This window comes from Passer montanus, unplaced genomic scaffold (assembly GCF_014805655.1).
Source record: "Passer montanus isolate IOZ18808 unplaced genomic scaffold, ASM1480565v1 scaffold18, whole genome shotgun sequence".
Taxonomy (NCBI): Eukaryota; Metazoa; Chordata; class Aves; order Passeriformes; family Passeridae; genus Passer; species Passer montanus.
Window position 1 is genome coordinate 5,542,490 of NW_024365381.1, and position 26,637 is coordinate 5,569,126.

The 26,637-nt window shown below is 39.6% G+C and overlaps 1 protein-coding gene across 5 annotated transcripts in view; it reads left to right on the forward strand.

The window, feature by feature from the left end:
* Nucleotides 1-233: 233 nt before the first annotated feature.
* The window catches only part of LOC120500414 (neuroendocrine protein 7B2-like), a 44,054-nt gene continuing 17,650 nt past the window's right edge, over nucleotides 234-26,637 (forward strand). Inside the window, exons 1-12 of one of the 5 annotated variants that reach the window (XM_039705281.1) lie at nucleotides 234-435; nucleotides 2,940-3,010; nucleotides 3,332-3,428; nucleotides 3,930-4,180; nucleotides 4,645-4,805; nucleotides 4,914-5,060; nucleotides 6,079-6,153; nucleotides 6,808-6,975; nucleotides 8,317-8,452; nucleotides 8,759-8,867; nucleotides 9,506-9,653; nucleotides 10,030-12,676. In XM_039705281.1, the coding sequence (XP_039561215.1) occupies nucleotides 307-435; nucleotides 2,940-3,010; nucleotides 3,332-3,428; nucleotides 3,930-4,180; nucleotides 4,645-4,805; nucleotides 4,914-5,060; nucleotides 6,079-6,153; nucleotides 6,808-6,975; nucleotides 8,317-8,452; nucleotides 8,759-8,867; nucleotides 9,506-9,653; nucleotides 10,030-11,609 (3,072 nt within the window). In that variant the 5' untranslated portion in view covers nucleotides 234-306 and the 3' untranslated portion in view covers nucleotides 11,610-12,676. Of the gene's footprint in view, nucleotides 436-718; nucleotides 805-2,939; nucleotides 3,011-3,331; nucleotides 3,429-3,929; nucleotides 4,181-4,644; nucleotides 4,806-4,913; nucleotides 5,061-6,078; nucleotides 6,154-6,807; nucleotides 6,976-8,316; nucleotides 8,453-8,758; nucleotides 8,868-9,505; nucleotides 9,654-10,029; nucleotides 14,407-14,667; nucleotides 14,736-15,547; nucleotides 15,781-26,637 lie in introns of those variants that run through there. The other 4 variants (XM_039705283.1, XM_039705282.1, XM_039705285.1 and 1 more) reach the window with 4 other exon arrangements.

The following is a 26,637-nucleotide window of genomic DNA, read 5'->3' on the forward strand; positions in this document are numbered from 1 at the left end:
GCGCTCTCACCGTTCCGCCCCGCCGGCCCTTAGGCATCCAGCGCGATCGCCTGCGAGCGGCGCGCGGGCTCGCGGCTGTGCAGGCTCTGAGGCGGCGCACGGAGGCAGGCGCGGCGGGCAGCCCCGCGTGGCCGTTGGGCGGCCGGGGCCTGATTTCGAACGGCGAGCGGCCCAATGAGAGGCGCGGGCGGGGCCGCGCGCCGGGTTTGAGCCGGGCGGGGAGCGCGGCCGCCATGGCGCCCGGCGGGCTCTGAGGGGCGGCGGGGCCGGGCGGGGCAGAGGCGGGGGCAGGCGGGGGGCGCAGGGATGGCGGAGCAGAGGCGGAGGCTGGTGCGGCTGGCGGTGCTGGAGGAGCTCCGGGCTTCGTACGGGATCAAGGTGAAGAGCGGGAGCTGCCTGGCGGCGGCCAAGGCACCGAGCGCTGCAGCGGCGGAGGTGAGCGGGGCGGGGGAGCTCGGAGGGCTCCGCTTCCTGGCGGGGCAGAGCCGGGCTCGCACGGGTCCAGCGGCCCGTCCTGCGCCGGGAGCGCTGGGGCCGGCAGCAGCGCCGTTCCCGTAGTGCAGCGGCTCCTGCCAGCCCCTAACAGGCACCGGTCACCTCCTGTGATGGGAAAAGAGCTGTTCTTTCTTTTTTCTCCCCTTTCCTGCAGCGTGCAAGTGCTCCAGGGGGGCATTGCACAGCCGTGTTGTGATCCGGGCGGGCAGTGGCGCTGGGCGCCCGCCCCCGGCAGTTTGGCAGGCCCGAGGGAGGAGGAAATGTGTTCCCTTTTGTCCGGGGCTTGCTGGCCGCTCAAACTCGCCTCTGGTCCGTGCTTTTCGTGCTTCACCGTGATTGATGTCACTCACTGCGGAATTAAAATCTTAGTAATTGCGTTATTTCTCGGGATATAGCTACGGTGTTGTTTCTAAAAGCTGCGTGTCTTTTACGTGATTTCTTAGATTTTGGGTTTCTTTTTTGAAGGACTTTATTTGCATAGTTTCTTAGTATTAGGCATGACTAAGTATTTTGGCACAGACAGCTCTTCCTTTGATTTGCCAGTGGTCCAGGAATGAAATCTTTCCCATTGCCTTGAATATCTGTTTTGAATTTGATGAAGGAAAGAAGTGTTTTCTGTCTTAGGACTGTTATTAAAACTGACGTATAATAATGGATGCCAGCCCTGAGATCCATTAGAGAATATTGGTTCTCTGGTAGACTGATTTATGAAGTGTGGACCATGGTCAAGTTCTAAACAAGATCTCTGTGCAGCTGGTGTGGCACGGAGCTGAACATCCTCAGACTGAGCTTTCTGTAAGGCTGAGAAGACATTACATGCTGCTGCAGTAATCCTTGGTCAATATAAACTAAAGAAGTTGGGAAGATGTGCTTGAGTTGGGTTGTTTGGAAAGGGAGAAAGCAAGGGTAAAGTTAATTAGTTTTCTTCCCCTTGTCAGTGTCAAACATGGTTCTAGACCTTTTCTTTCATTTTCAATTTGAAGGGAAGATAATAAGAACTGTGAGCAATAGATGTACGTCCTGATAAAAGATGTGTTTGTTGCTCTGTGCTTAAATTGTATGCAAGGAAGAAAACGTGTACTTAACTGCTGAGCAAGGTAGAATTAGTTTTCCCCTTGTCAGTATCAAACATGGTTCTAGACTTCTCTTTCATTTTCCATTTGAAGGGAAGATTATAAGAACTGTGAGCAATAGATGTACGTCCTGATAAAAGATGTGTTTGTTGCTGTCTGTGCTTAAATTGTATGCAAGGAAGAAAACGTGTACTTAACTGCTGAGCAAGGTAGGGAAAGCTACAGAATAACATTTGTTTTGCCAAGGGATGTCTTATTTCTCTTACAAGGGAACAGACATAATTTTATTAGCTTTATTATTTATTCAGAAGAAATTAAATCACAACTTCTGATACTTCAAACAAAACTTAGTGAAGCGAGTATATCAGTTAGGAATTCTAAATGTCATATTCCAAACTACTGGAATTTTCTAGTATGTAATCTTGTACATACAGAAAAAAACATTCTCTTGGAGTTAATTTTCTTTCTGTAGCTTTGGTAGCAGCCTGGAACACAATGACAGATGTGTTGCTTCTCTTTCTGACTCTGTGATGTTTGTTTTCTGTAGGACAGATTAGATTGGGTCCAATGGGTTAGTTACTGATTAACTGTTTTCCTAACATGGGCAGCAGTTGAATTTCAGCTATGAGTGACTAAAGTTTGCATTCAGCTCTAAGAACAAGTTGGGCATAATCCCAGTCCTTTTGTGGTTGGGAGAGAGACTGGCTTGCCTGTTGTGTAAACATGAATATAAAAAAAATAAAGTAGAAGTTGTTGATGCAGTGGGTGAACAGCAGTAGTAATGACTGATGAGATTTACTCATTTTCTAATATGTAACATACTCTAATGTCTTGCTGTAAGGCAGTAGAGATCAGATTTTTAAGAACAAGTGCTAAATATGAGGTTCAGAACAGTTGTCTAGATTGTTCTGTTGAGTTGAATACTTTTTAAAAGAGCAATCTTGAGTGAGATGAAGGAAATTTTTAAAAAAAGTTATTTCAATTGTCTTGTGTTGATTTTAAAGAAAAATAGGATATAGTCAATTTGAAAAACTAAGATGAGATTCAAACAATCTGGTTAATGTCCTTACTGATTTGTGAGTCTTATAAGAAAACTAATGTATTGTAAAATAAGAAGTGTAAAACATACTGCAGAAAAGCTTTCTACTCTTTCACAATCATCTGGGGTGTTACTTGCCACTAGAATCAGTTTTAGATCTCTGGAGATGACAGAGCTTTTCCAGACAATACCTCTTATCTGTCTTACCTGAAGGAATTTGTGTTTTGTCTTAACTACCCTTATGTCTATTTGTGGAATGTGTGCTTCTTTGTAACATGTGGTTGATAATTATATCAACTTTCGAATGACATGATTTGAATTTTGTATTTCAGGGTAAAATCTTTGGAATATCTTTTCATGCGTTGCCACAATCACTTGTGCCAGAATATGGTTATATTCCCAGGTAAATTAACAATGTATTTTTAGATTTTGTTCTTACTTTGATCTCCTTATGATATTGAACCCTTGTCAGAAGAAGCAATGTAATATTTGTTCCACGCCTGCTAGAGCTTCTGGGGATTATAAGAATAGTTCTCGATGGAAAAGGAGGGATGCAGAAGTCAGGCAGGGAACTCAGAGCTCTTGTTCAGCTGTATTTCTTTATACTCTTGTCATTGGGGAAATTATTCTATATACTAAGTTTTACAAAAAATGATGAAATAGTTTTTGTGGAAAAACCCAAGCTTTATTCTGAGCACCAGAACTGTTACTGTTCTTTTCTCAGCTTTCTTGTTGATTCATGTGGATATTTGGAAGAACATGTTCATACTGAGGGACTCTTCAGAAAGTCTGGATCTCTTGTTCGCTTAAAAGCTTTAAAGGTATTCTCTAAAGCTGCTCTTTTTTTCCTGCATTTTCACTTGGGCATGTTTTAATTTTTGGACTCTCTTCAGTCATATTTGAGTTTTAATACTGGAAGTAGATTGGTAACATTGCCTGCTTTAGAAATGAGAGGAGATCTAGTCCAGAAGCTGACAGGCTTCCCCTTTTTTTTTCTTTTAAATGTTTTGTCTTCCAGGTAAGAATAGTTTAGGACTGAACAAACTCATTAGCAATTGTGCACACTGGATGCTATGAGGTTATTTGTTTAGCAGTGCTCTCCTGGTGGAGGGAAGATGGGAAGTCTAAATTAATACACATGGTCTGACAACCTTGCCTGTGTCTCATTGTTGATAATGTAGTTGACTAAAACATGACAAGGCTGAAACTAACAATGGGGAAGATATGACTGTTGTGACATGGGCTAGAGCATTACTACCTAAATTTAGAAATCTGACAATATGTTGAAGACTTTAAATTGTGTTTCTTATGAAAAATTTCAGAGCAAACTGGATCAAGGTGAAAACTGCCTCTCAGCTGCACTGCCATGTGATGTTGCAGGGCTTCTCAAGCAGTTCTTTAGAGAGCTGCCAGAACCCATCCTGCCACCTCACCTGCAGGAAGGCCTGTTCAAAGCTCAGCAGCTTGGAGATGAGAAGAAAACTGCAACAGTGTTGCTGTCGTGTTTGATGGCTGACAGGACAATTGCAGCTTTGAGATACTTTTTCAACTTTCTGAGAACTGTGTCCTTAAGGTCAGTGTAAAGGGTGTGTTTGTAAAAGGCTCTGAATTCCCTTAACTGCTTCTCTGTCCAGGCAAGTGCTGTAACTCTCTGTGAGTGCTTTGCCATTTTAAACTTTCATACCTGCAGATATTCACTAAATTCAGTCATAGTCTTATTTCATAAATGGTTTTCTTTATGAAAACTTAATTAATTGGAGACTTGATTTTATTCAAACTTTGTTCAGCAGAATTACCATAATTTGATACCTTGCATTCCCTATAATTGAGGGGGATCTATAACTTCTTGATTTCAGTAACAGAGTTGTGCAATTATCTGGCTTGGAATGCATAAATCTGTACATTAATCTTATGTAAGCACTCCAGTGAATGAGTCCGTTTTTATTCTTTTAACTGTATTTGTCTTATTTGGTCTTTTGTTTCTCCACTGTTTATATTATCTGATAATTTGAATTTAAAAAGCCTTTTCTTGTTAAGATCCAATGAAAACAGAATGGATAGCAGTAATCTGGCAGTGATTTTTGCTCCCAACCTCTTGCACTCGAATGAAAATGAAAAGATGTCCACTAGTACAGAAAAAAAAATTCGCTTGCAAGCTGCTGTTGTGGAAACACTTATTGACCATGCGGCAGAAATAGGTAAGATGATAAAGGCTGATCAGCGTGTCTCAATGCACCAACCTGTGTACAGCTTTTCTTTTCAACTTTTAAGAATCATTAAAAAAAATGATTTCTTAACTATTCCAGGACAAGTACCAGAATTTATCTTGGAAAAGATTCCTTCAATGTTGGGTGTTGATGTCTTTCAATCTACTCCTTCACTGTGGGGCCATGAAGATAGTGAAAATGAATCTCCCAGTGAATGTAAGAGGAGGAGGCACCGAAGTGTTGGGGGTAGGTATGTTTTGTGAAACTTTCAAAACCAAAAACAGAATTGAGATTTCAGGTAGTCTGACCCTAAGCACTTGCTTCCTCCACAAGCAGAGCAGATGTCTTCAGAACTAGTTGGGTTTGATTTGAAAAATCTGTATAAGACTTCAATAATCACATTATTGTATATTTACTCAGAGTTTTCTAGTCTGTTTGCTGAAGAAGCTATTTTGGATTTGTATAGCCAAATTAACATTCTGGCTTTTTGGTGAGTCAGCTTCAGATCCTGTTGCAGAAGGCTAAAGGGTTTGTTTGTTTATTGTTGCTAACTTTGAAATGGTACTTTAATATATACTTTGAGAAGTCAGGTGATGAAAAAAGCAGGGATGCAAATGGCAAGTGTGATTTGAATTAAGAGTAGCTAATTTGTGTTTTGAAGTGTAAATATCAGTTGGGTATTAGTGGATACTCTCTGTTCTGGTATCGTGGATCTGGGATATTGGGTGAGGTTTTTTTCAGTTTTCAGCAGGGTTGAGTTGGGGTTTTTTGCCACATATGGGCAGTCAAATGGTTCGTTCTCAGTTCTGCACTCTTAGAGGAAATACTGTGAACATGTATGCTTGACTTAATTCAAATCCACTGCAAAGGGATCTTTTATGTATTGCTGTAAAACCGTAGGTATTTATTTAGCTCCTGTAACCTGACAGTACTTAAGACTGTATGACTGTATGTCATGCCATGCCATGACATGGGGTTTTTTTGTGTATTGTACTTCTCTGCTCTGTTTGTTTGTTTGGCTTCTTTTTTTTAATAATTTTTATTTTAAAGAAAATAGATTTTTCACCTGTTGTGAAAGCAATAAAAACTATGTTGGTGTGAAGATCTGGGTTATGATATTCTGTACATAAAACAACTATTTAAGCCAATTTATTTTCTTTCTCCCTGGAAAAAAAAAAAAGAAAACTAGTTAAATGTGAATTGAAAGTAGAGCAAGACAGGCTTCACATTTAAATTTGATTGCTCGGTGTGTCTTGCATTTCAGATATTGTTAGTGGAGCATTGAATAAATTTAAATCTAACAGAACACCCTCCACTACACCTCAACAAGACAGAAGCGGTAGGTACTGGTGTATTTGTACTGAGTAAAGCCCATGCAGTATCTTCTGCATATATGTATATGGATTTGATAACTATATTCAATAATATTTTTAACTGAAGAATTAGAACCTAGTTGAAGGCAAGTGATTAAATTTAAATTGTTTGCAATAGAATATAGATACATATTTATTGAGGATACTGCATTTACTGTAATTCTTGCAGCAGCTACAATCATTGCAGTAGCGGGCTGTGTGGTTTAGCTCTGTGGGGATTACCCAATCAAACTTGTGCTTTTTAGCTAATGAACCACTAAGGCTTCAGTGCAGTAGTGCAGCATTTTATCATCCTTGGAATGAATGTGCCAGGACTAAAATTCTTTCACACTTACTGTCTCTATATGATGACTATACATTTACCTCTTCCTAATACCTATATTTTTTATTGATCTGTGGGTTTGGATTTTCCTTTCTGGTAGTCTAAACTTTCAAAAAACCCAACAAAATAAAAAATCAAACCCTAAGCTATACTGGTTGCTTTGCATGTTCAAAATGCATGCACTTTGGCTAAGCTTTTGCAACAAATTTTTTTCAGTGTTAAAAAAAAACAAAACAACAATTTACTAAACTCTCCAACTTTTAAGCTATTACTGCAATCTTGATTTTCTTAATTTCAGTCCTTTCATCGGTGACTCCGGTGGTTCTTACTCCAAGTACCAAGCGGAAACTTCCAACTGATTGCTCTCAGGGCTTGTCCAGCAAGAAGAGACGCTCTTTTAAGCATAATTTTGCCTTTGAGTTTTTGCCTAGTAGCATATTTAACAGCAGCTCAACACCAGCATCAGGTACAGTGCCATTACTTTTTCTTTGCTGTTTGAAGTGATTGTTGGTGGCTCTTAAGAGTGGAGCCATTTGTTCTTGTTAGACAATCATTGATGCTCATTGCTGAATGAGCAATGTAGTTCCTTGCACTACTTCCCCATCTTGGTAAATAGTGTATGTTCATGTTCATTGGTAATTCATGTTGCATGGATTGAGCAAAAGCCAAATTCTCTTGCTCGTTTTTTTGTTCTGTTAATCTCTCATACTTGCAATCCCGATGTCCTTTTACCTTTTTTACTCTCTATGATCACTCAGGTTATACTTCTGTTTCTTTCTTGGCACACAAATCCATGAAAACTGCCTGTGCTTCCAAGCTTTTGAAAGTTGTAGCTTCAAGGTCTCCTAAATGCTTAAATAGCTGATCCTAGCACTATGAGAAATGTAATTGTTGCTTTTATAAAGCTTCTTTCTTGTGTCCTGTCACGTCTTGTTTTTCCTCTAGATATCACATCTCAAAACTCTAGAGAACATTTTTCTTTTGTTTGACAATGCTTTAGTACCACTTTATTCTACTAGAGTGCTTCTAACCATCAGGCTATTCTGAGAATCCTGTTTATTTTTGTTTCATTCTTTAATGTGCTTCCAACTGAAGTTAGAAAGGAAGGATATTTCTAGATTGGTTGTTTTGCTTGGGTTTTTTTCCCCTCAAATGACTGTTATAAAACTTAGTGCTTTTCTTATTAAACCATTTCATGTTCTCCATGAAATTCTTATTTCTATGGATAAGCAAACAAAAGCAATAACATTTATAAAGATAGCAGTGATGCATGTGTTTCATAAAATGTCCAGTAGTAGAAAAAAACAACTCTGTTCTTCATTGTTGCTTTACCTGTTCTTGCTAGGTGTGTAAAAAAAAAAAGGCACACTGCAAATAATTACGAGACTATATCTAATTTTTCTTCTTGAGCTCTTAAATTTGAGGAATTGATCTGATGATAACAGTGTGGAAACTTATTTGAAGTAGTGATATCTGTAGCATGCAATTAATTGCATTCCAGACACTTTTATGGATGCTACAAGCAACAGCTTTGTTGAATTTTGATAAGTGTGGAAACTTATTTGAAGTAGTGATATCTGTAGCATGCAATTAATTGCATTCCAGACACTTTTATGGATGCTACAAGCAACAGCTTTGTTGAATTTTAAGGTGGAAATCAAAGTAATTTCAAGTCAGCACTCTACAAAAGGAGCAAAAAAAATTGTGCTGTTTAAAAACCTGTTCTTTAATGTTTGACCTTGTAAGCCTTTATCTGAAAAAAATGTGACTATTTTAAGTTCATATAAACACAATTTTGTCCCTGTAGTTCAGTTTGAAGCAAGTCCTTGTGTGTGTCTTGAGTCATCACAAACCTCACTATCTCCTTCAACTGTGGGTGAAAATCATTTGTCCAGTACGGGGAATAGAAGAAGTAAAAGACTTGCAAGCAAAAAACTATACAGGTAATTAACTCTTAAAACCTAAAGATAAATTGGAAAGATGTGTCTAGATCCCTTGAAATGATTGGTTTTGGTAAATTTTTATAGTAATCTTACAGTAATCTTAAAACCATCAGATTTTCTGATGTTACGAAATTGAGCTCAAAATAAAATAAGATGTGGTATTGTAGCTTTCTGTGCCTATTAAAGAAATGTGGGCAAGAAGGCAGTAAAATAAGTAAAACTGAAGGAAATAACTGTAAATAAATGTCAGGATGTTTTCATTGTCCTCCTAAAGAGTTTGTCCCTTTTTCCCTTGTGTCCTTCCAGGGCTGAATCAGGAAAGACAGGTTGTTTTTCTCCAAAGATAAGCCGAAAAGAAATGGTTCGTAGGTCTTTACGCTTGAAATTTGGTTTGGGGAAAAGCAACAGAGAAATGGTAAGCACCCAGTCCTCTCATTAGACTGTAGTTTTTAATTCAAAGTTTGGGGCGCTGCTTTTCAGGAGCAGGAAGGATGTATTTTGTAATGGAGGTGTTAACTGAACCTGCTTGCTGTCAAGTACCAGAAGCTGGAGGTTTATTTGCATAGCAGTAACAGATCAGCTTGTACTGTGTTTGGCTGGCATGGGGCAAGACATGAGGGAGGGAGCAGCTGACCTGAGCCACTGCTCCGAGGCTTGCTGAGAACTGGCCTGACTGTTGTAAGTGATGACCTTTGCATCCTGTGTGGGTTTGGGATTTTTCGTCTGTGGCGTTTGTGTGTCCCTTTTCCTTTTGGAAAGTGAGCATGTGGCTGTATGGGAGCTTGCCTGCTTGTTGGGATCAACCCACCACATTTGTGGTCAGTGAGTCTCAGAGTTCCTGAGTGTCTGACCTGGCAGAGCCTGTGCTCAGAGTCACTCAGTACACAGCGTGATTGAGTCTGCCTGGCTGCAGGGAGGCTGTTCCCCACCTGTGTCTGCAGAGAGCAAGTATGGCCAAGAAAAGGCTGCTGTGGCTGATTTGTGTAGCCTCTGTAAATGAGATTCCAAATTACAAGTTTATAAAAAACAATTAACACTTTTTGTTTGTTCAAGAATATTGTATCAGGATGTGCAGCTGGCAATAGATCAGAAAATATTGGACGGCGTCTTGCAAGTCAGCAAGGTTTGGAAGACAGAGCTGAATGTGCAAGAAGAGATGTACTCTTCAGCCCATATGTCAATGAAAAATTCCCTAAGAAAGGTGATTGTCTAAGTATATTAGGTGGGGACAACTATTTTTACTTTGCAAAAGCAACTTTATGGATAAAAGTATAAAAGCAATTGGATTAAAAGTATGCTTCTAGCTAAGTCAAAAGTCACTTGTATGTCAATGGCTTCTTGGAAAAAAGAATTGGTTTAGAACAAACTTGTGTTTCTAGTGTATTTTAGTAGCTCTCTTAGTTAAACAAGAGGAGATTCACTTAAAATACAACCTTTTTTCACATTTCTGAAGTTTAACAGCATAATGGCATCTTTAAATTCAGTGCTGCTTTGATAATTATTTTTAGTAAGAATTTTGTCTGTAGTTATTAAAATCATAATAAATAATTCCTAAACACTGTGGTATTTATTTTAAGGTTCAAGGAATGTAAGCAAGTCAGAAGAAAACTTGCTAACTCCAAAATGTCACAATAAAGTAGTTCACCGAATGTCATGGAATAGTCCCGCTCTTCCGGATTCTCAGGTGATCAGCAAGAATGAGCAAATACTGCCTGGACACTCTGAAATGGGAGTCAACTCTTCAGACTCTGTTTTGATATTGGGAAAGCCTCCAGTTATTCCAGATGAATTCAAATCTGCAACTGTAAGCAAACAAGACAACTTGGAACTTGTGCTTTGTGAAGATGAAAATAATTCAACTACAGAAACATTACTGAAAGTTAAGCAAGCCTTCTCTGCATCTGAGAGTATTCTTCACAATTTGATGGGTGATAAGAAATCGCCCCTCTCAGCTGTAGCAAGTGAGATATTAAATGAAACTCCATGTCCCTCAGGGCACAGTTCAGCAAAAGAATTGTTAGTGGAAGAAGTTTCTGAAAATCTAGCAAATGTAAAATCCAGAGAGCTGTTGCACCAATTTAATCCATCTTCTGCAGCTGATAAGCAGCAATCAAAAAAAGAGGAAATTGACATTTTGGAGAAAAGAAACTTCAAAACTTCTATTGAGATTGAACTTCAGGTCCCAAACACGGATATAAAAAAAGTAAAAGAACTTCCTATGCCTCAAGTACTAGCCAAGGAAGAGAAGTTTACTGTTGAGAACAGTTCAGCAAAAGATGATTTACACAAATCAGATTTCTCTGGAAGAAAAGAGGAAATGGAATCAATACACTCACAAACAGCTGAAAGCTGTATGGTAAAGTGCTGTAATTTGGAAGAGGGTACTGCTAAACCTTCTTTGGCAGGACAGCTGCCTACTTCACAGTTGCCTAAATCACAAAATGAAATGAGCAACCAATACCCAAAAGCTGAAAATTCAGATAGAGTTTTAACTAAAACATCAACTGTTTCTGACCATGGGAAGGTTTCTGACCACATACAGTGGTTCAACCAGCTTTCGTTAAATGATCCAAATTCTGCAAGCAAAACTAAACCGCCCCTGAAGTTTCAACGTACTCCAGTTAGACAGTCTATAAGAAGAATAAATTCCCTTTTGGAGGCTAACAGACAATCTGTGAGCTCTCAGACGGTTAAATCAAGTGGTGTTGGTTCACCACTTGTTAAATCTTTGAGCTATGATTCTGCCCTGTTCCCCTGCACAGAAAAGCCCTCAAAGAATTCAGTGATTTTGCCACGCAGGAGTGAAAGCACACGTGACCAAGTTTCTGTAGCTCATAAGCAGCTAGACTTAGCATCATGTTACAGGCCATTAAATCCACCAGACAAGCCTGGTGTTTCTGTCAGAACTGTTGGAATCCGTGAACAAAAAGCAACTGTTCATCCATCAAAGTCTGTTCTAGAAGATCTAACCAATCATGAAATGGTTAAACCCAATTTGAAAATTAATGCAAATATAAGTGTTCCAGGTGATGCCCCAGAAAAATCTGTGATTGCAAGGAGTGCTTCAGGAAAAGAAAGAGTTCGTTATAGAGGCTCTCCAAAGAATCCAATATCTGAAGTAAAACTGCTACCAACTGCAAAGCCAGTAGACTTATAAGATCAAATGTGATGGCCAAATGGGTTCTTGTAACTTGGTTAACCTTTGGAAAAATCTAAATTTGTATGATTTTTTATAGTTCTTTTTATTTGTAATATTTCATTTGTTTTAAATGAGTTGTGAAGATGTGCAAATAGCAATTTATTTCAAGTTGAGGTTTTCTTCGTTTACTGAAACTTCTGTAAATGCTGGTCAGTTCAACTAAATGAATTTGACTTATAAAACAAAAATAATCTGTTAATCTGTAAATAATCTAACACAAATGTTTGTGTTAGATCTCAGGTTTTGATTATCTCAGCATCTAAAAACATGCTGCCTCTCCCACAACTGTTCGTGCAGTATTTAGATTAAGTATCAAGTTCAAAAAGTTTGTCAAATACTTAAATTAAACAGGCATATAAAAGGAAGTGTTTTGATGCTGAGTATTAGTTAAATTTATGTACTTTCTTAGTTTTAAGTGTATTGTAGCACGCCTTGATACTACTAAGTTGGACCTCATATGAGCTCTGTTTCTTTTGTGACAATGTTTTTTTTATTTTTGTTGGAGTAAATTGGGAGCGTATTTTACTTGTTTAGTAGGTAAATGTCAAAATATAATCCATGTGTGCACACACACTGGAGAATTATTAGAACACATGGAAAATAAATGTGCAGTTTATTCAAGAATTCAAAAGTCTTAAAACTTCATCCAGTGTTGTGTTCTGCAGCAGGTACCAAGTATTTTCAGTTATGAGTAATAAAATGTTTTATCTTAATATGAGAGGGGAGTTTTAACTTATTTTTAGAGCTGTAGAATTATGTTAACTAAGTGGTGCAGAAGCTGAGTTTAGATGCTGAAAGTGTTGCAAGAGACGAATGTAAGAAGCCATAGCATGTTAAAGGTTTATTTGCACAAGCAAATGTTTACATCTTTTGGAATGAAAACAGTTTGTCTGTCATCAGTTGTAAAATTATTTGAGTAAACACTTGAAACCGTTTTTATATGTGTGAATTGCTTATTGGCAAAATGTTAGAGCTGGAGCACTGGATCCTTTTGGTTTTAATAAAACCATTGTTTTTGCCCTTTTCAGAGCTTGTTCTTCTATAATGACTTGGAAAGTTAGATTATGCTGTTATATGCAGACTGTAGACACCAAAATTAGTAAGTCTGAAAATACTGAAGCCAGAAGTAAATCTATTCTGGCTGTCCCTTTTGTTCATCTTAGCTACATATTGGTAATTCTCACAACTAGCAAAATGCACGATGCAGCATAGTTTATCAGCAGTAGTCTCCTGAACTACTTATTTTCTCTTCCCTGTCTCCTTCCCCATGTATCCACCAACTTGAAAGTTGAACTGGTCCAGCTTGTTGATCTGTGGAAACCTCCTGCCTCACTCTTGCTACGTTGCTGTAAAATCTAATAGCAGGCAGCCGGCCATGCAAAGATCTTACCCAGATTGCTTGTGTTGTGTGGTTAAGAATGAGAAGCTTCAGTTTCATGAAATGAAGGAGTGTATAAGGTGGTTCACCACCATCCAAAGAGGAGGCTGCTTCTCTTGGCAACATTCCCCTACCCCTGCCTTTAGCTGGTGCTGGCAGATCCCTCAATAGGCTGAGCAGGCACCAGAGCACCATGTTTTGGATCATCTCACTGAGGTAAGTAAGGATCGGCAAAACAACTTCCAGCTGCCATGGCTGATGCAAGGAGGTGGGAGCTGGAAATAGGACAGAAGGAGATAAAGGCTGTGTCAGGAAGAAAATGAGGTCTGACTCCTGTAATAGTGAAGTGTAACACTGATTTTTGTCTAAAAGACTAAGACTTCTGATTGTCAAAGCAGCATTAGTGTTCAAAATATTTGGTACATATTAACAACGTGTCTGTCCTATGTAGAGCAGTAAGCTACTTTTGATCATCCATGCAAGCTAGTCTTGAAACACCTGAACTTGGCTTCTCAGGGAGAGTGGTAGGGCCTGACAAAGAAACCTGCAGCAGGAAAAAAAAAATCATAAACTTTAAGTTCTGTTTTTAGAGGTTTTTGCAGAACAGTTTGGAAATACAGCCCTTTATATAAAGTTGATTATATTTTGCAGAAAGAAACTAGATGCCAAGTGGAAGTCCCTACTGCTAAATCCTGCAAGTTACACCTTGCATAATGTACCAGAAACCAGCGAAAAAAAAATAAACCAAAACCAAAAAAGTCTATATGTGCAAGTTCATGGAACTGTTGTGGTTTATGGGGTATATTCTCAGAGTTTTTCTGTGGACAGCTATACTAAACTAGGATATGATGCATTCTCCTCAGTAACAGGGAAGGTGTGATACATAACCTTTAGAAACTACCATTTTGCAAGGTGCTGTGTTAGATGAGAGACTTCATTTAGCAAGATACTTTTGTATTTATCTTCTTGGTAACGTCTGCTCTGGATGTGTCTTACATTTGCTTAATCTGGAGCTATTTACCTCCAAGGGTCCTTGGAGATGGTTGCTGTGTTGCTACCCTGTAAACCTGCAGTTAGGTAACACTATCACCTTGTAAGTAAACCATTCTAGAGGCAAATCACAGCGGGGAGATGGGTACTCTTCCGGGAATACGTACTAGCTTATTTCTGTCACCATTAATTCCGTTTCATTTTTAGACTGTTAAGCTGAAACGGGAGGTTTTTACTACCCCCCCGAGCTTTGTGTCCCCGCGGAACAAAGCCCGCAGGAGCGCTCGGTGCCGGCTGCCCGCGGGCGGCTCCTCCCGGCCGCGCTGCGCACGGAGGATGCGCGGCCGCGGAGCCGCCGCCCCCGCAGAGCCGCGCTGGGAGCGGGAGGTGAGCGGGGCGCTCCGGCCCGGCGGCTCCGTGCGCTGCCGGGAGCGGGGAGGGGATGGCGGCCCGGCTGTGCAGGGCGCGGGGCAGCGGGGATGCTCTGTGAAAAGCAGATTTTCCCCGCGAAGCGGAGGCTGCCGCGGCCGGGGGAGCGGGCGGGCTGCGGGAGGAGCGTGGTGCGGTGGGCGAGCCGCGCACAGGCGTAGCGGGGAATATTCCCAGCACTGGGGTTTTCAGCCATTTTTGCCTCAAAAACGTTTCCAGGTGCCTTGCGCCGGAGGCTGGAGCACTGGAGCATCCTTAAACGTCTGGCGTGAAGGAATCAGGCAGCTGTGCGTGTTAAGGAATAAAAGGGAAACTCGGGGGGTTTGTTTATCCAGGGGACTGGAAGTGATGCATTTTAATTAGACTCTGATGTGACGGGGAAAGGAGCTTTAAAAAAACAAGCATTCTGATTAAATTCAGCCTATCAGAGGAGAGTAAGCGGTACTTGCTTGTTGTGGTTTTTCTTGTTGTTGGTTTTGGGGTTGTTTTTCCTAATTAAACTACAGTGTGCTGCCATTTAGTGAAAGGGATTCAAGGAAACAAATGAAACCTATTTGCTTCAGGTGGGAAAAACGGTGCCTGTGACGTTGGAAGCCTTTTGTCTTAAGGCAAACAAAATGTATCTAGGTTGTTCGGCTGTCTCTTGTTATTGATTTTGCAGGCAATGCAAGAATAGAGCCTGGAAAACACAGTTCCTGGATGAAGAGTTCTTGGCTTTTAGATCAGAGCTTTATAAATAGCATAATAAACATTGGAGGGGGTGGATGGTGGAGTTGATGATGTATTCCCGTCAAATGAAAAAGTGGATTCATTTTGTTTGCAATGACTGTTAATTAATGTTATGGGGAAATGCAAATCAGCAAATTGATATTGTAGTTTGCTGCTTAATATTTCTTTTAGAAGAGAAGACCATATCCACCCTATTCCCTCCCTGGCTCCCCCCACCCAGTTTCCAGCTGGCTGGAGCGCCAGCTGCCCCTAGAACCAGTGGTAGTAAATGGTAAAGTCCAGTAATGGGATCAGATGTTATTTTCACCACATGTATAGAACCTTTTCCCCCCCACTACAATCTATAATGAAATTCCTTTCTTTTTGACAGGATGAAAGTGGCTGCCACTATGGTAACTGCCTTGCTTTGCAACATGGTATTTCTGCTGGCATTTGGATTGGCTTCAGCTTTTAGCCACAGCGCTAGGACACCTGACAGGGTGACTGAAGCAGACATTCAGAGGCTCCTCCATGGGGTTATGGAGCAATTGGGCATTGCCAGACCCCGGGTAGAATATCCAGCACACCAGGCTACGAATCTTGTTGGTCCACAGAGCATTGAAGGTAGCTAATTTCTATTTTGAGTTATGATTATTTTTTTTAAGTATGCTTTGGTGATAATTAATGGTGTTTTATAGATACAGAAAGAATATCCTGAGCTTGAAGTCATAGATGTCCTCACCATGTGTTGCTTGATCTTTGTTTTAAAATCACCATCCATCTTCCAGTTTCCTTAATGTAATGTTTTTGGCAGAAGTAGTGGGATTTTTTTATTGTACAGACTTTGCAGAAAAAGTTATGTTGTCTTTGCACTGTCTGATCTCTAATGCCTCAAAACAATGGGTTTGCAAAATTATTCCTGAATATTATGTATAAATATATTACATATATTTTTCACATGAAACAGATATTCTCTGTAGAGTCAAAATTCCATGGGTTTTTAGAAACATTTGCAAACCAGAAGAGATCAAGTGTTTGTGGCGCCATGTGAGATAAAGGGATAAACCTTACACTGGGGGTGCTCCGCTCCCTGTGTCCACAAGTAGCACCTCAAAACTATATTGCAGGGATGAATGCTGTGGGTTCAGCTTTATTTTTTTTGGCCAGTACTTCTGATCTCACACTGTGTAAGTTTTCCTTGGAATCAGTCTCTTATGGCTATGTAAATAATTGGAAATATCTGGCTCAAATGTTAGGATATTGGGATAATGTTTCAGGGTGTTGCTATTTTAACAGAACAAACCAGCTTTTATTTTGGCATGACAGCAAGAGGTTGAAGGTATGAAACTCCAAATATTATTGTTTATGTGTGAACATCAAAACAGGGCAGAACCTCTCAGAATTAAATCAGTCTGACAGTGCAGTAAGACTCCACAGTTCCTAAATCTGTGTTCTCTATTTTACCCTCACTCTGATCTGCAGACTGTCCTAGCCAAACAGATACAATTGCTTTAATGGAGGCTGAGGAGAGGATTAAAGCTGAATTGGCATTTCTACCAGATAATTGCAGACCTAAGTATATATTTTTTTTTCAAAGAAGCTTTAATGGACACACATTTTTCTGCAAACTTAAATAACAGAGACTAAGTTTAAACAGCATTATTTGGTCTGTACGTTTTCTCCTTTATGAATGTTCACACTAAGGGAAATAGGGACAGATGGTAGAAGGGAGTAATTTTGCTCTCTATCTGCCTTTTTTCCCTATACTTTTTTTAAAAAGAGAAACCTTAGAAAATATAAGCAAATCTGAATCTCTGGCAAATATTTAATCTCAGCTGTTTAATGTTACTTTCTAATTACAGTGTTAGCAAAATCAGACAATGCATCTCTTTGTATAAGTATCAAAAATTTTCTAGTGTTTGTGAGATTGAAGTAATGCTGGTTTTCCAGTCATCTGTACAGTCTTCTACAAATAGCAGGTTGGACAAATGTTTTCTGTTTCTCCTTTTCTTTTTTTTTTTTTTAATAAAAAATCCATCTGTGTATGGTATAGAGTAAAACTGAAAGGTGATAAATCCAGTAGATTTATCATATTTAACTTTCCCCTCTTACTCAGATGAGGATGACTCTTTTTTTTTTTTTTCAACCCTACCATGGATATTTCATCCCCTCTTAATCAGATGAGGATGACTCTCTCTTTTTTTTTTTTACCATGGATTATTTCACCATTTATTAAAAATGTCTGCAAAAGCAAAATGGTCTTGTGAGGTAAACATTATCAGTCAGTGTAGAAATAGGCCAGCAAATCAGACCTCTGTATCAAATGTTGCTTTATATAGTGTTCTGTGATGAGTTCTTCAGGTATTAATCTCTTATTCTTTGGATTCTTGTGGTGATGTGTGTCTATCTATAGATAGATATGTCTGAAAGTATCTGATTAGAAATTTCCCCCTAAGAAAGTGTTGTTTGCATTTCAAGGTTAATGTGGTCTTACATAATTGAACACAATATTTTCTCATTCTGCTTTTTTAAAAAAGTATGTATAATTCAGTGAATTTTCACCATGAATCTATTTTTTAATATAGACCCATTGAATACACAATATTTTCTCATTCTGCTTTTTAAAAAAAGTACGTATAATTCAGTGAATTTTCACCATGAATCTATTTTTTAATATAGACCATGAATTATAGGATAGCTAATCCATCAAAACTTGCATTTTATTCTGAAAAAAATAAGCCTATGTGTTTTTACATAATGTCTTTACAAGGTTTCACATTCTAAAGAATTCACCTATGGACTTTCCTTGACATATTCACACTGTTATCACTGGCTAATAATTCTGTGTGCAAGTGCTTAAAAAATTCAACATGATAATAGAAAGGGAAACTAAGGGGGAAGGAAAGAAAGAGGTTTTAGAATTGTTGTGTCACAGCAAAACAGGATTTTCATCATCAATACCATCAGGGCACTGGTAATTCAGCAACTGCTCCTCTGAACTACTCTTCTGTCTTCACTGGGGTTTTCTGCCGGAAAGTCATGGACAGTAAAATTGGGTATGAAAGGTTTATTATTTATCAGGAATTCTGAGCTGCCAGAAGCATTGACTTCCAACCACTTTTCAGACTGCAGGTTTCAGTGACCAATGTAAAAATTTTAAACCCAGGTTCATCTCATGCCTGCATTCTCATCATTAAGGCCCTGACTGCTCTGGGGTGCATTTGTTTCTCATTTTGACTAGATACTGCATCTCAGCCTAAAAACAACCCTCTATCAATTAGACCTTAATAAATTTAGTATGCTCCTGCAGAAAACTGTTTTACTTAACAAAGGGTTTTTGCCAGAACTAGCCCCAGCAGCACAGACTTGCAGCAGTGTTGATAGCTGTCACTGCCATCAGCTTCAGCGGAGCCACAGCTCCAGAGGTACCACTGACTTTCAAAGGGACAAGAATTCACCCATTGTATGTGCACACTTGCAAGAAACATACTGTCAGGAAAAATTAATTTTAATGGCTTTGGAATCTGGAAACAAATATAGGCTGCCATAATGCAAACAAGTTTGCTCTAGCAACCTCATTATCATGAAATGTTTGTAAATTTGAGTGATTACTATAATAACATTTCCATGTTATTTTATTTCCAGGAATAAGAGCTTAATAATTTAATACACAACAAAAACAATATTGCTGTTCATTCACAAGTAGATTTCCTGATCATGCTCATTTTCCATCTCAGCTTTCTAAATTTTTTTTCTAGTGTAAATAATTCTATTTTGATTTTAAAATGCTAGACACCAGAGGGTGGATGTGTTGCAAGGAACTATACATGATCATTCCCGTTCTTATCTTCACACCTACCCTATCCCTTCTCCCCTGAAAAAGTTTAGGGCTGACTTGGCTGTAGAAAGTGCAGTCACAAACATGTTCTGTACCAAAGAAAACTAAAAAAAGGACACTCTTCATAAAATACATTTAGTAGCATATGCTCTCTTTTTGAAGTGACAAGATAGTTTTCCTGTTGATAGATTAAAAAAAAAATTACAGCTTTCTTGTTGATGGATAAAAAAATATATTACAGCTTGTTAATTGAAAGAAATCTCTGCCTTTTCTTATGTTGAAATCTATAAACACATGGCTTTTTTTTTTTTTTTTTTATTTAATCTTCTCCTTAATTTTGCATTTGTCAATTTGCTGTTACTTCAGGTCAGGCTGCTAAAATAGGAGTAGTGTCTAGAAAATGCCTGATAGGAAGTTTAATGTGCTGGGAAATGACTGTGACATTCAGGGAGGTGCAGAGGCAGCGGGAGCTCCCTTCCTTTGCTGGGGCTCTGCGAGGTGGGAGCAACAGGACAAATAAACCCAGCAGTGGGACTGTGCTGGCTGATTCCCTGTGCTCCTGTCCTGCAGCCAGCAGAAGGTGCATGGCACAGCAGCCAGACAGATCCTGCACAATGAGAGTCAAGTGGAAATGTTGTTGGTCTCTGAAAGGGGTGTCTTAGGAGCGGCTGCTTTTTGCTGGCCACTTGATAGATTTCTCTTTCTGTACATACCCCGATTCCAAAAAGAAATAAACTCATATTGATTAGTCTAATTTCTCTAATAATATTAACTCTCCTTGTCAGTTCATCTTATCAGAAAGTTATACTGGGGTCACTTAGCAGCATCTATAAAAAGATAGGAAAACACAGAAAATCAAAATAGGAATTTTTAATGAGTAGCTGTGTTTCTATATTTAGTGCTCAGCTTATCACTAAAATAATATGCAAGCCTTACTGGGCCATATTCAAGCTTCCTACAGGTAAGAATGGGGCTGCATCTATGTAAAGAAGAGCAAAAAATCTATGTGAAAGAGAGCAAAAGAATAATATAAAGAAATGCATTCAACATTTCAGAAAGCATTGAGGTTAGTTTTCTGTCTGGTACAGCATTTATGAAGTAAGAGACCACACTTTTTTTCCTTTCCTTGTATGCTTACAATTTTGTGCCAATATTTAAGAAGTTTTTTTGTTTCTGTCTTTGTTATTGTTTGGTTTTCAGTTGTTTTCCTTTTTTCTGAGGAGTGGAAGGGAATAAGCATATAATGTAAATTTCAGGCCTATTACACCCTGCATAGGAGAACAGTAAAAATCTCACTTAAACACATGGGGGCACCAGTAGTTCATCTTGAGCAGTTTTTAGCACTTAACTTCATAACTGGAAATAGGAGGTCCCATTTTCCTTTTGCAAATATCATTGCCTACCATAAATTCAGTATAACAGAAATCCTCTTGTGTGGTTTGATTGTTTGTTTGTGTTTGATTTAGTTCTTTTTATTTCTTAAAACCACCCAAACGAAATGATTGTTGGTAAAAGTGCTGCATGACAACGCAGAGTTTGAAGTCTTCAGTCTGCAGAAGAGGCATAATGCCGTCAACCTCAGTGGCTTCATTAAATGATGTCTCTTAAATTGTGATTATTTGCAGGTATAAGGAAATTTTTAAAATACAATGCTTCTCAGGGAGGTTTTGATTCTCCTGCGGAGACTCCTCATAGCTACTGGAAACAGGCTGGGGTTTATTTGATTATTTTGAAAGGAAATGAGTACGTTTATTGTTTTAGAAAAATGTAATTACTGTTTGTCAGATTGAGATGATAAAATCCAAGAGAGTGTGGAATATTATGCAAATATGTCTACTAACAACTGGTGATCAGTGGCTTGTCAGCACGGTCCCTGTACAGATATCACTACAGCAGACCTACTGTCCATAAAATTATGCAGATTACTCCTGCATGTTAATAGTGTCTATTCTGCTTGCATTTTGCTAATAAGAAAAGTAAATGTTTTCTTATTAGTAAATAAGTGTATTACTTTGCTGTCTGTCCTGCCCTGCAAGGCAGGTACTCGTTTCCTACAAGAACAGTAAAATCCTTGTATTAGAAAGTTGCAGAAACTTTTGCTGATGAACTCCCTTGCGAAACCAGTGCAGAAATGACCTTTGCACTCATTCACTTTCAGGCTAACGTGTGCTATGCTTATGCCCCAATATATTTGGACTTCCTTGGATGACTACAGGTAGTAATTGTACAATATCTGGGGCTCAGCAAACACAGCAGTGTGATGGCTGCACCCTCCTTGCTGCAGTTTAGGTGCTCTGTGCCAGAGTCTGTGCCAGCATCCCGCGGGAGCAGTGCTGCAATGAGGGGCCAGCTGCACAGGGCTGAGCTGGGGCAGACCTCCCACAATCACCCTCAGAAAGGCTGATTTGTTTGTTGATGGGGGTTTTGGTTTGTGTGTGGTTTTTTGTTTTGTTTGGGTTTTTTTTAAATCTAAATAGTCCAGAAAATATTATTTTACAATTTCATATGGACATCTCAAATTTTTAAGATAAAATGGAAGTGGCAAACTTACAGTTTTTACATAACAATATGTAAATATCTAGATTTGTATAGATTTGACTAAAAATACCTATTTTCTTTGCATTTTATTCGACAAATTGTAGTGTTAAGTGTAACCAGAATTTGAGTGTCAGGCAGTGATGCATGTCATAAGAGAGGTGCCTTAGAATGCTAATTTCTGAATTTAAAAGCTAATGACAGTGCCAAATGACAGCAGTGGCTTGCAGTGAATTTTCTTTATCTGAGTGACATGGCACAGGTCTGTGAAGAAACTGGGCATAAAATGTTTATACCTCTAACTCCACAAACAGGAAAATGATGATGTGGTATGATTTTATTTTTATTAAGAAAAATCTTTGAAATTTAGCCTGTAATATGCTTGATTCCATATGAATTTATAAGCCATGAGCAGCAGTGAGTAAGAGAGCCAAGCGTGTGTGTTGTGCTGCTGCAGGGAGGTCACACCAGGTTACCTCAATGTGTTCCCCAACTTCCCCTCGTGAGGAGCAAGGGCAGGATCCAGCAAAGGCAGTAGGTGTTACCACTGTGAGCTCTGCCACGACTGAACTTTGGGAGCTGCCCTTCCTCCATGCCCCAGAGCTGCTGGAGGGGTGCAGGTACTGCTCCTGTGTTCTGTGTGGCTGGGAACATGCAGGGGAAATTCACAAATCTAGTGTGCTTGTCAGAAAAGTCAGTCAGTGGAGAAAAAAAGAAGGAAAGAGTATTCATCCCTATTTCTCTCTAGATCTATTATTTGCAGGTGGATCTGACTGAGGAACCTATTTAGATTTGAGGCTTTGAAACCTTTTCTTGAAATATCCTCCTCTTGTGATTGCAGGAGAGTGTGCAGGCATCACATACCTCTGCTGAGGAACCAAGAAGATAAAGTGATTCCAACTCCTCTTAAAACCTTCTACTACCCACTTGTCATCCACCTAAAGATAATTAATCAATTAGAATGGAATTTGTTGCCACAATTATTTTCTTGTACATGTTAGTAGAGGGAAGAATCCAGTAGGAGAGGTAAGAAACCTGAAGAGGAGAGGGAATATGATAGCTTCTGTATTGTCTGATGCTTTATAGTGACTGTATTTTCTACTAGTGGCAGAAGGTATAGAGAAATTTAATATGAATCTATAAAATTCCATCTACCATTGGAATGTGGTGCCAAAGTATTTTTAAAAAGTCTGGCAGTGAAGGTTTGCCAAATTATGATGAGCTTGTTTTTAAAGATTTTTTTTCTCTGCTTGTCTCTTATGAGGAGGCTGAGGGGAGACCAACTTCCTCATGAGGGGAAGAGGAGGGACAGGCACTGATACTTCCCCTGTGGTGAGCAGTGACAGCACCCAAGGTAATGGCCTGAGGTTGTCAATAGCTTGGATATTAGGGAAAGTTTCTTCACCCAGAAGGTGTCTGGGCACTGGAACAGGCTCTCCAGGGAAGTGGTCACAGCCCCAAACCTGACAGAGTTCCAGAAGCTTCTGAACAATGCACTTGGGCACAGGGTGTGACTCTCAGGGATGGTGCTGTGCAGAGCAAGGAGCTGGACTTGATGATCCTTGTGGGTCCCTTGCAACTCTACATATTGTGTGATTCTGTGAGCATGCCAGGATTTACACCTTTCTGCATTTTTTCTCAAAATCAGCTGCATTTCCCATGCTTCCCACCTGAATTTTAAATTAACTTGCACTAAGAAAATACTTTTAAGTTTACTTGGTTCTGTGAAAAGATGTTTTAGAAATTTAGAGAAGAGTCTCTTACTCTTCTTGATTTTGGTGTTGTGCCAGGAGATAGGATCTCTGGCACTCTCCAAAGCTTTCCAGAGCTCTTCTCCCTGTGCTTGCCGTGGTGTGTGCACTCAGCTGCAGGGATGAATGAGAAGAAGAATGTTGTCAGCTGCAGAAGCTGGTTCTTCCCCTTGGGGTGCTTTAGTACATCAGGTTAGCTGATCTGAGCCCCTTCGGCACCAAAGAGCAGCACTGGGCCTGGTCTTACCCTCCAGGGCTCCATCTCCCCACTCTATTGCAGCTTTGTTGTGTGCCAGTGCTTTTATCCAAGTGCAGAAGAAGCCTCATCTTGACTGGGGTGGCTTTGCATGGCATGGCCTCTGCTTTTGGAGTTCTGAGCTATTGCTGGCTCCCCAGGGCAGCGGCTGGAGCCTTCTAGCTCCGCACTGGGAATGCTCACAAGGAGGACGTGTGGGGCAGTTGGGAAACCTGCCTTGTAGCAGCTGGCAGACAGGCATGGGAAGGTTTTAAACCTGCTGTTGAACCAGCTGGGACTTGGAGCCGTGTGCATGGAAAGTAGAATGGAATTAATATGAATGGGGAAATGAACGTGAAAATTTGGTGAAGTTCAGCAGCGCAGTAGAGACAAAACCATGGATGTTCAGGATGTTTCTGGTGCATCCAGGCTGCACATTACAGGAGTGAAAAGAGTCTTTTGCTCTGAATGTGTTGACACTGATGGAGCATTTGGACTTCTCATGCAGCTGGTGTCAAGTGAATAAAGTGCCAGTGAATAAAGTGTCGTTCACTGGCACATTTACATTTATGGGATTGAAATAATGTCCCATCCCTCGTGGGATAAAGGAGGTCACTGCTTTCCTTTCACTGCTCTGTTTCCCAGAACCATGTGCTGCACATGTGGTCAGTAGAGAGGTTGTGCTGTGGCAGTGACAGGAGGGTGCAATTTGCTGGCTTTGTTTTGCTTTTTTTTCAGGCTGCTGGTGTGTGGTGGCTGCAAGGCAGGGCAGCAGAGGGGCCCCTGGCTGTGTGCTGCACGATGTGTGTGTGACACTGTGTGTCAGCTTATTCATGTGCTGAAGTGCAAAAGCCACTGCTCAGCTGAAGGAAAACTTACTGTAGTCCATTTAGAGGACTGTTCAATCAAGGCAGGCATTAGAGGTTTTGGTGGGGTTTTGCTTTGTCAGCAAGTGGCTGCTGGATTTTTTTTGGTGTGTACACAATTTGAATAATAATGACATATAAGCTACTGTTATAAATTTATTGTGAGAGGCATGGGCATTATTTTGGTCCTAACTATTTCACAATATGAGCCTTTAATATCTTAAATATTTGTACTGTTTGTAATTAAAATATTGGATAAAACTGAATTCTTTGCTGAAAGCAAGGTCAGTAATTGTATGATGTATGTGCTTAAGACTTTAGAAAAAATTGCCCTCTGCAGAGAAATAGAAAATTAGTCTTTATAGTTTTAAGAAACTTTGTGTCATTAAGGAGAAGACAAGCCAAGTCTGGAATGCTTGAGCATGTATAGCTGTAGTGTTTTTGTGTTTCTTGAGGCATGCTCTTGAATGGTTAAGGAAGTTGGCTAGGTTTGCATTTTTCCATTCTTTGTTCTCCTATGCTTTTCCCCCTTCCCTATTCTCTTATTTAGCAGCTTCTGTGGAATAGACAAAATGTGATCATTTATAATTTTTTCAGTTCTTCTCACTTCCTTTGCTTAATCAATTTCAGCAAGCAGGATAGGACTCTCTAGGATGAAGCTAGCAGAATTATAATTACAGGATTGGGGCATTAAAGCCTTTTGAAGTGTTAGAAAGGGTAAGGAAAATGTAAATGCACTTTCTGCATTCAGGATGTTTTGAGAGTTTACATGATGGATGGTCCTGTAGATAACAAAAGAAAAGAAAAAGCAAGTTCATGCATGGTGTCCCAGTTTAACATACAAGAGCACTGGGAAGCATTCTGTCAAACCTGCCTTCCACTGGGGAGATGTTTCTTTTGCATGTGACATGACAACAAATGTAGATAGAGCAAGGTGACTTGGGATGAAAGTGCAGGATAGTATGGGAAGCTGTCACTCACTTCCCATAGGAAAAAGGAAAATGATGTATTTCTGATGTGTTGAGGAGACACTAAACAATCTTGAAGATTTTTTTTGTGATAAGAACAAATAGTCCAGATTAACAAAAGATTTTGCAAAGTAGGAAGTATGGTATTACATCTCTGATAAATATGTGTTTTCTCCCTTGGGAACCTTGGGCAAATGAGATAAGCTATATCAGGCTTTCCTTGCAGCTCATGTGTGCTTGGAGTTTGGTCAGGTTGAGATAGGAGAGATGATTTTGGCTCAGGAAGAAGATCCCCCTGTGAGTCTGTGAGGGGCTTGGATACTCTGAGGCACCTAGTATGACTTGCTAAGTAAAGGGCTTTAACTTGGCATTTGGTATTTATTTATTCACAGCACATACTTATGATCCTTCCTGTTTCATATCTCCATGCTAAGATTGGCCAGACTACCTATTTTCTGAATTTGTGATTGGGGAAACTCTATCTTCACTGTGACATGGGAAATGGTTTCAATGAGACTAAAAGGCAAATTTGTCCTCTTACTTCTCTTTAAGTGTTCTGCAAAAATTTTTCACTTTTGAAAATCCGTTCTTACTGACTTTCTCAAACTGACTTCTGGGGGACAGCTCTGCCTGTTTGTATTTGACACGGAGGATTGCTCTCCACAGATTTCTTCCCACTGTGCTTTGCACTACCAGTAGATGGGTAGCAGCAGCTAAAACTTCAGTGGACTAAGAGCATTTCCATTGGATGTGTTTGATCAGGGAAATATTCAATACCTGCAAGAAATTAAAATTAGTTACTCTTTATGTTTCTTTTCCTTCCTTTTTTTTTTTTTTTTTTTTTTTTTTTTTGTCCTCCAAGAATGGAGTGGTTATGAGGTCTGCATGGGTGGGACAGTATTGCTCTTACAAAGAAATTACAAAGAAATGAGCTGAAATGCATGCACTTTAAACTTTTAATCTTTTCAAGGATCTCTAACTGAAATCAGCTGATAAAATACTTTTCCAGAATTATAATAATGGTGAGAGGCATTGTTCTTTTTTTTTGTTAACCATCCTGCAGCAGTTCAAGACTACTGCTAGATGACTACATATATGCATATATTTTAAATGAAATTCAAAGCTTACTTAGGACAATGCTGATCTTAGCCCAAGAGATCTCAACCTCTAGTTTATCCTGTAGGAATGTGAGATACCTTATAATAAATTCTCACAAAAATCCTGCTCATGAAAGGGAGCTGATTGTTTTGGAGTGTTTTCTTTCCTAGTATGCAGCACAGAAAAGCCT